The 9,622-nt window shown below is 36.2% G+C and overlaps 1 protein-coding gene across 1 annotated transcript; it reads right to left on the bottom strand.

Annotated features, from left to right (window-relative positions):
- Window positions 1-3,725: 3,725 nt before the first annotated feature.
- On the bottom strand, window positions 3,726-8,943 carry LOC105562255 (nucleolar MIF4G domain-containing protein 1). The gene is made up of 8 exons (XM_012012957.1): window positions 8,312-8,943; window positions 7,227-7,801; window positions 6,557-6,841; window positions 6,304-6,491; window positions 5,985-6,160; window positions 5,497-5,849; window positions 4,969-5,100; window positions 3,726-4,858 (listed from the first exon to the last, which is right to left on the bottom strand). Exons 1-8 carry the CDS (start codon window positions 8,754-8,756, stop codon window positions 4,568-4,570), a joined length of 2,445 nt encoding a protein of 814 aa, XP_011868347.1. The 5' UTR covers window positions 8,757-8,943; the 3' UTR covers window positions 3,726-4,567.
- Between the last annotated feature and the right edge of the window lie 679 nt (window positions 8,944-9,622).

Here is a 9,622-nt window from a genome sequence, read left to right as displayed (position 1 = left end):
ATTCATAAGGCTGTAATGTGAAAACACAAATTCGAAGTAATAAAGGCGTGAGAGACAAGACAGGATGTTAGTGTCTAAATAATTTTAAGTTAATTGCGAAAAATAATACCTCGGCCAGGATAAAAAATAAAATTTTCTCCATTTAGTGATTTTTAAATCAAGAAATAGGATAAACATTAAGAGATTTCAACGTTTCGCGCATTAAGTATTCATTTCTCGGACTAAAAATCTTTAAGGTACATATTTTTTCTTTATAATTAATGCGCGCGATATCACTAGGGGTTGTAAAAAGTGAAGATATAATATACAGAGCAAAGTTTTCTATTATGAGATAGGCTTTTAATATGAGATAGCAGGTTTTCAACATAAAAATTTAATCACAAATCTTTAGTCACGACGATTACACGGCCTAATAATGAATTTTCCACTAAACAGAAGAGATTTCACTCCCAAGGACAACAAAGTCACGATGAAACCAGTAGATAATGCCTATTAATTTAGCAAAGAACCCTGCTCTCTCATATTAGGAGCTTATTTCATAACAGGAAATTTTCCTCTAGTTTTTAAAACAATATCTCCATATGATATTTATGCACTGAAAAGGCTATGTTAAAATACACGTTTGAATATAACAAAATCCACTTTGAAAAATGTGAAATCTCCGAAGACTCATAACGGAAAATTCCGCCCCGAGAATTATGATCGCGAAGAAAAGTAAAAATATATCGAAGACAGTAGAATTCCGACGCGAAGAATTCCGAAGGGTACTCGCAGTTGAAGCATAGCAAAAATATGCGAGGCTCCAACCCGCTCGATTTTTTTCTATGAATATCCTCGCCCTTATAGATATAATTTTGGCAGGCGTTAATTTTAACCGATGATTGAATTTCAACAGGTATGACAGACATTTGCACGTGTCACAGAGTCTTCGCGCAAAAGATGATGAAACAGAGTTTTATTAAATTTTTCGCAATAAATTTAAAAATTAAAATCATTTAGACACTAACATCCTGTCTTGGCTCTTATTCCTTTATCACTTTCTATTTGTGTTTTTACATCAGAGCCTTGTGAATTTCATTAAGAGTTTTATTAAATTTTATTGATTTAGGTTACCTAAAAAATATAATTTTCCTCTTTATTATATTTTATACGTGTCTGTCGTATTCTTTTTGCATATTTTCCGTAGTAAAATAGTCTCTTCTTTCTTTTTCAAATGTTCTACTACATTAAATTATGCCGTGTGGCAAATGTAAGTACACATACAATATTTCTAACTCTTCCTATAAGAAATTTTCAATCAAGACAGTTGTCGGAGAGTTGAGCGGAAGTGATCGATGCACGCGCTAAAATTGAATGCACTAATCATTGCGAGTCGCGACGAATCGCGATCGTCTTCCGCAATTCCGTCGCGCCGCGGAATTTTCGAGCGGCCTACAATTCCTCGGCTGACGAGTGCGTTCCGTGTTCCCGAGCACCCTCGTTTCGGCCGCGGGATTCCTCATTCCGACGAGAGTGGCTGAGAGCGCGAGGGGATCGCGATCTCTCGCCTTTTCGCGAGGAGGCGGGCACAGTGAGCGCCGTGGTGAGAAGCCGCGCGGCCACACACTCATCGTCTAATAATAATATCTTACTCAAATTTCTATTTTTAGGGGGATATACGTGTGCGCGCACGTGCCTTTATGTAAAAGGCCCAAGTATATGGTTACGCACGCCTACGTACGGGCTGAGCTTACGGTTACGAAGACGACGACGTCTCGAATTATTATTGCACACCGGCGGAATGTAATGTCTGTCGTGGATCTAACAATGTAACGGCCGGATGAATAACAGAGAGGCACCGCTAAGAATTCACACAACACGGCGAAGCTTTGATCTTTAGAAATAATATAAAATATTCGCGTTAAACGCTCAGCCGTAATTTCCAACTGTATACAGCATAAACAGATATGAATTATTGCTACGGCGCTGCACTTTTTTTTTGTAATATGTTATGTAGATTATGTGTGCAATACAGATATCGAGGATATTGTCGCAGGGTTGTTATTTCGATAACTGTAAGCGATGAAAATTGGAAAAAGCATATTATATAAGAAATAGGATATTTTCGGTCGCTACCTCGTCTACGACATAGAATATATTATAATACGATAAATATATCGTATACAATTCGATGTGAGTGTAATGCCGCTACGTTTATATATTCACAAAATGGTATATTATTTATAAGTTGTAGACTTGAAGCCGTGCGTCACATATAAGTATTTTGATAATAAAATTACGTGCCTCGCATACATATTGGGAGGGAAAACTTTTAACAAAGACTTTAGAAGCTATATAAAAATACACGCCGATAACTCTAGATTATTATTTTACGTTTATAACACTTTTTCGCACGTGTAATGTGTACTTCTATAAAAATTTATGCAACATACACTTTCCTCGTCTTATCCTGGAGAATATAAAACTGCAGCCTATACTTTTCTCCTTTAATATTAAACGTTCTACGTACGAATATTACAAGTCTTGCGAAAGGAATTAAAGTGGGAAGAGAATGCATATAGACGTAGTGTATAATAAATAAGCACGTTATTAGAGAAAAGTCCTCTATTATGAGAAGGTTTCTAATCTATTTTGATTTTCAACACTCAAATTTAATCACAAATATTTTCTCGCAACGATTACACAATCTAATAATGAATTTTCCACTAAACAGAGTTCGCTCCAAAGGCAATAAATTCATGGTGGAATCAACTGATGATGCCTATTAATTTAACAGAAACCTCGCTATCCCATATTAGGAATCTATCCCGTAATAGGAAATTCTTTCTTCTACTCATGTCTGTAAATCATAGTTTTCTTTTTCAAAATTGATAATTTCAGCGTTTAAGTGTTATAGGACATTTGACATCAGAAATAATAAATTATGAGCGAGCGAGAGAGAGAGAGAGAGAGAGAGATATCATAATTTTGACGTTTTATTATAAAGATTTATGACGCAGGGGAGAATGTTGTATGTTGCGAGATTACATGTTGCGCACGTAGCTTATAGATTACAATTATAACAAAGGAAAAAATAAAATGTGTGTATTTGAAATGGCATGTATTTAAAATTAATGAAAAGGTTTATTTACCGCTTCGATAAATAATTTATTTACGAGTTAAATTTATTTGTCTTTTACACACGCAGCGTACACTTATAAAGCGCCGCGAGTGAGATCTCACATTTCTCTCTCCTTCAGCGCTGCCGAAGCGTTGCGTTAAAATCGTTTCTGTTATCCCGCTACAACGCTTGAATTTACTCGCCTAGCAGGCGGTGCTCGTTATTCGCTAAGCTTGACAAGTTTACGCGCCGCGGACTATTTGCTCGCGAAAGTAAACTGCAGCATGCGCTGGTACGAAGTATATGTACGCGTGGACCTTCCGCGCGCGGTACCGGCGACGACGGCGGCCGATGGCTTCCGGTATATTCTCAATCCTGCACACCGGAGATCCGGTAATACCGTCCGCTTTAGCATTTTACATAAAAGCCGCGCGCGCATTTATCGGCCTGAAAATAGAAATTTGAGCAAGATATTATTATTAGACGATGAGTGTTCTCGCGGTCCTCAAATCGGTCGGCCAGTTTGTTACCGAGGAGCCGCCGGAGGACGGCCGCCCGTGCTTTACGTCCTCCTCCGCCCCATCTTTCTCCGTTGATCTATTAGCGCACGAGATCGTTTCTCGTAGGAATATTTACGTTTTCATTACGCATTATCTTCTCGCAAGAATTTTCCCTCATTTATTACAATTATTTAACGAATCCGAGTTTTCCATTTTGTCTTCATCTGTATCTTTACATTCAATTTCAATATGTACAACGTGTAATCTATTGTATACGTGTAATCTAGATTACATCCGTATACAACATTCATACATGCAACTAGATACAATTTCGTTATTTTTTTTTATAAATTATCATACAATTATATATTTAATAGACGCGACAGCAATGTTGTTAAAAGTTATGTTAATAATATATGTATGTTGCCTAACACATCTCAGGTTTCTCTCTGATAGAATCCATCTACTAGCGCCTCTAAAAGGACAAAACGTGCACCTTGAACTACGGTAGCCATACATAGCTATGTAATTTCTGACGGTAACATGCTATTTCCGTAGTTTTCAGTTCTGTTATGTACTGTGTAAGTGATTTTACGATACTATTCTGTGCCATGTCTATAAAATAACAGTTTTTAGGTTTCATAATATAACATAATTGTATAAAAAAATCAAATGTATAGTATTAGTTTTTAATAGCGCGACCCAGTTACCGAACATTTTGTATCCCATATTAAATAGTATAACATTAAGTTTTGTTGACCGTATCTGGTAATTTTAATGTTTAAACATCGCTATGTTCCGACCATGGAAATTTAGTGTCAGAGTTTGATACACGAGACCATTGCTCGAGAGATAACAGGGCATGACTGCCTTAAATATAATAGTATACATATAGAAAGGATATAAGTATATTTTTCATATTTATATACACGTTCTACATAAGTATTACTTATTACAAAAATATTAATTAAAATATAAGTTTTGATTCTCGTGTACTTAAAAGTTTATCTACACACCCCGCGCGTTTCGTCAACAGTTCGCTACGTTCCTGTAAATTTTCAGAAGCACACATATTTTTTACAAGAAAATGATTTATGAATAATCTAAGACTGTCCCTGAAAGTTTGCAACTTTGGAGATAAAGATATTCTTGCAAATACTTCCAAACAGGCTTCCTCATTTTCGTGTAATAATATTCCTAGCATGACTTGTCGTACAAGCCTCATTGTTAACTTGTCTAATTCTGTAAACTCGATCACCTATAATTATTTAATAATAAAAATTAGTAAAATTATCACAGAATTAAAAGTTAAATAAACATCATGTAGAAGAAAATAGCAATAACAAAATAATTTAGGCATTTCTATACCTTTAAAATGGAAAGAGGAAGAGCTTTGCCTAAGAAGAGAAAAGTCAAAAATTTTGCTAAATTCGTTAGCTGTTTTGTACTCAAATCATCCAATGTTTTCAACTTATCCCACAATGCATATTGTATAGTTAACTGTAACAATTAACCATTATTAATCATTATAGAGTAAAATAAGAAAATAATACACTGTTATGCTTTCGAAAATCCATATGCAAAAATTTCTGTACTCCTGTATTGTCATTAATAACAAAAATAATATAATTTAATATTAATTTTACTCAATATCAAGTACTATAGGAGAACAATAGAGTCACATTCGTATAGAGCAATGCTTTCTCACAGAATTTTCTATTTTAAGTTTTAAGTGCTAGATTGTTGTCAGAAAAATTGACTTTTTGTCGCTGATTGATTTCCTGACATACTGATTTAACTAATTCTAAGTATATCTAAACATTTAAAAAGTGATTCTTTGCGCTAAGTAGATTACACAGCTGCAATAATGCTTTCTATAGAATTATATTTACATACCTGATATTTTCTGTCAGAATCACATAGCCTTTGCGCCAATACGGCATAATAAGGATTGAACTTTTTCTCTTGAATGCAACAATTGAGGATAACGTAAATTACTTCCCTCTGTTGTTGATTTTTCAAGCCAAGGTGATGAACTTTTTCGAATGCGTCTAAATAATCTTCAGCTGTCATAAGTACGCAAAAGATATCTCTTCTGACATCAGTATTCATTCTCTGCTTTCGTGCCAACTCCAGTATATCCTCGCTGTATTTTTGTCCTTTGTCTCCTGAATTCTTTTCTAATTTACCAATATCCTTGAGACCGGACCAGGCGGATCCTACTATCCACCATTTTCCTCTTTCATCAGCTAAAAAAAAGATAGAAACATACATACTCTTATTGTATTATTTACAAATAATTTTAATATAAGACTATATAAACTTATTATTTATATTAATATTTCAATATTGTTCGTTTAAACTTTATGTATTACTTTTCATACCTTCTAACAAGTCTTCTAAAGTTACATTGAATTGTGTAACACCACTGCCCTTATGAATAAAATTCCTCAGAATTTTCTTCAAGTGTTCTATCAGAGTTGAATCGTACTGTGGTATTTTGCTCATATTATTATTTTTTATTGCCAGTAATACATCCAACATAAATTTAACTCTCGAGCTGTAAAGATGATATAATTAATATGTATTATAATTAAAAATATAAAAAATACACAGATAAATAAGGACATTTATGCAATAAGAAAAACAACTAAAAATAAAATGTATCTGTATTAGTGCAGCATTTAAAAATATAAAGCTTACTTGTCGAGGGTGGCATTATTTGCTTTCTGTTGTAAATTTATTATCAGTCCTTTCAGAGCAATAGGATCGTCTTTTCTTAATTGAAAGCCTACTGTCCTTAAAGTCAATAAAATCAGCTCAATTTCCTTCTCGGTAAACTTCGCTGCTAGTTTCTCTAATATTTGATACAAGAGACGATGGCCATACACCTAGAAGGAACGGAATCGTAAATGCTCTGCAAAAACGCGAAAGAAAAGCAGCATTAATATCTTGCCTTGAAATTATAGAGATGTGAAATCATAAGAATTATATTATCCAATTCCTTGTTCTCAACACAATGAGATTCCTCCAACATGTGGTGAAGCTTTTTTACGATAGTCAGTAAAAAGTGCGCGCCAACTTCCGTGCCGACATTTGCGTGCAATATGGCGATTAACATCATATGTTCACAGACAAGTCGATCTGGAGTCAACACTGGCGTGATTATATTTTCCATCATTAGTTTGGATAACATTACATTCATATCGTTACGACTGTTCGACATATACATTTCTTCTACCTATATTAACAACATTCAAATAAATTTTTATCAGAAATAACAATTCTTCCCAATAAAGATACTTAATTTATAAAAATATAGAGGAAAGTCCCCTATTATGACACAAGAACCCAATATAAGATAGCGGAGTTTCTGTTAAATTATCAAGCATCGTCTATTGGTTCCACCATGAATTTATTGCTCTCGAAGTGAAATCTGTCTAATAGAAAATTGATTGTTGAATCGTGTAATATCGTCGCGACAAAAGATTTGTGATTAAATTTGGACGTTGAAAGCCTGCTCTTACACATTAGAAGTCTATTTCATAATAGGGAACTTCCTTCTATAAGTTTACTATCTATCATTTCCATATTTGACTGAATAACGGGTTCATGCTAATAATTACTTGATTTGCAATGGTGTGCATATTTTGCTCCGCCAATCTGTTTAAAACACCTTTCACCTGTCTTTCCAATCTACGGACTTTCTCACCGTCGGATGGATTATCATTATTTGTAATGCGCCTGGCAGGTGGCACGTATTTCTTTGATACAATGTTACCCTCTTTGTCCCTTTGCCTCCCATAAATGTCTTCCCATAAGCTTTCGTCGTCTGATTGTTCTGGCGCGTTACTGTCATCCAATTCTTCATTTATCGCCTCGTCTTCATCAGCTTCACACTTCTTAGATTTGTCTCTTAGATTCGCTGCATTTGTCTCTTCGGAAGAAATTTCGTCGCTATCGTCTTGAGTCAAACTTTGATCAGACAAGAGACTTTCATTTTCTGAATCTTGCTCAGAATATTCCTTATCGTCTATGCTGCCTTCCTCATCTCGGTTTTCATCCCCAGCCTCAGTACTGTCCTCACCAATAGCCATGTTCAAGTCCTCTTCGAATTCTTCGCTCCGTCCAGTATCCAGCAATTGCTTCTCAGTTTCAACAATGTGATTTCTATTCTCTGAATCGCAGAAGTCCAAGAGATCTAATTAGATGTTAAGGAACTACGAATAATTTAGCAAAAGCAAATTCTTTCAGAAACCTGGAAATGTAAATTTAAAGCATATCGATTTACCTGTATGAAACATAATAGAATGTTTCTTGTTACAATAAACACATTAGTCTAATCTACTTTAGATATGTATGTCTAAAGTCTAATATACAATATGCTCTTTGCGTCCAGAAACATGCTATTTTGTAGAAATACGTTTAAAAATGCGCGCAAGTTGATAAATTGTACAATCGCACAAATTACTTAAGCGTTTTGACTTGCTTATATAAAATAGAATGTTTCTAGACGCAATGTGCACATTGTAGACCTAAAAGACGACTTCAAGATGTTTTTAGACACGTGTGCCGTACGGGAAAGTGTTCTTTCTCTATCTCGACTTTCTTTTCCCCTAGACCTCGCTTTTCAAAACCTTTCCGCTTTAAATATCTTATAGGATAAAAGAATTGCAATTTTATAAAAAGAAGAGTAAATTATGAAGGATACAATCTAATCCATCTGATACGAAAGACTTCGGGATCGACTTGGTCTTTCGCTTGTTCAATTTTAATCGCTTTTCCAACTGTTTGATCGTCTTGTCCTCCTCCAGATTGGCCTGCTTCAGTTGCACCATCCTTTGCTTCTTCGCGCTCTTCTGCATTCTCTCTTCTTTTCTACCTTCGGGCCTCGGTCGTTTTTGCACCTTCGTCACAGGCGCCTGCTCGACGTCATCGCTTTCTTTTATCTTCAGCGACTCGTTAGCCTCGGTCCTCGATTTTCCCATAGTTTTCTCCGAATCATTTCTCGACCTCCTTTGATAATACTCTGCTCGACTTATCTTCTTTTGTTGCCTCTTCTCCTTGCGCAACTGCTTGCGCGTTTTCTGTATCGACTTTGCCTTCTTGTTTTTGCTCTTGGTGTCCAGTGGCCCTTTACGTTGAACACGCCCCATTTCGCGGAGGAACGCTCTTTAATTAACGTCTATCGCGATATATTATTAATAAACTGTATCAATAAGCGTTGATTAGATCGCCGACACTATAACCTCCAGAAATTCACTCCACACGTGCGCCAGCCATAGACTTGTTTATCTTTTCAATCATTTTCAATGGCACTCGGCTGCCTGCACTGAGCCATAGACATAGTATATCTAGACTGCTGGTTGGCGGAGTGGGGGTAGAGCTCACGTAGAAAAGGATGCACTCTGTTTCGTGCATTGAACGTTCTCTCTCGCACACGCGAAAAGAGGGGATAAGGGGAAGCAGTTACTAACCTGTGCGAGAGAGAACGCACAGACACGAAACAGAGTGCATCCTTTTCTACGTGAGCTCTACCCCCACTCCTGAAATTTGAGAGAACCAGCAGTCTAGATATACTATGTCTATGCACTGAGCCAACACGGCCATAGACTTGTTGTTGGTCTAGATAATGCAAGATAATGGCTCCCAGCCCAACAACCGTAAAGCCTCCGCTACAATGATTCTCGGTTCTGTCTACAATGGTCGTAGTCGTAAGAATAATCGACTGCGATTGGTCAATTCTTATCGAGCGACTACGACTACGACCATTGTAGACAGAACCGAGAATCATTGTAGCGGAGACTTAAGGCTAGGTCTACATTGGATGTCGTAAGTCGTGTCGGAAGAAATTGACCAATCACAGTTCATTATTCTTCGACCGTAAGGAGAATAATGAACTGTGATTGGTTAATTTCTTCCGACACGACTTACGACATCCAATGTAGACCCAGCCTTACGGTCGAAGAATAATGAACTGTGATTGGTCAATTTCTTCCGACACGACTTACGACATCCAATG

Source organism: Vollenhovia emeryi, unplaced genomic scaffold (assembly GCF_000949405.1).
Source record: "Vollenhovia emeryi isolate VEMERY1.0 unplaced genomic scaffold, V.emery_V1.0 DF939192.1, whole genome shotgun sequence".
Lineage (NCBI taxonomy): Eukaryota > Metazoa > Arthropoda > Insecta > Hymenoptera > Formicidae > Vollenhovia > Vollenhovia emeryi.
The sequence above is the reverse complement of the archived record's forward strand: the minus strand, read 5'-3'. Positions and strand labels throughout refer to the sequence as shown.

Coding starts and splice junctions, on each gene's coding strand:
- LOC105562255 (XM_012012957.1), bottom strand. CDS start 8,756: ATGGGGCGTGTTCAACGTAAAGGGCCACTGGACACCAAGAGCAAAAAC. Junction 6,842..7,226: donor TGCACACCATTGCAAATCAA/GTAATTATTAGC, acceptor TTGTTAATATAG/GTAGAAGAAATGTATATGTC. Junction 6,492..6,556: donor CACATCTCTATAATTTCAAG/GCAAGATATTAA, acceptor CGTTCCTTCTAG/GTGTATGGCCATCGTCTCTT.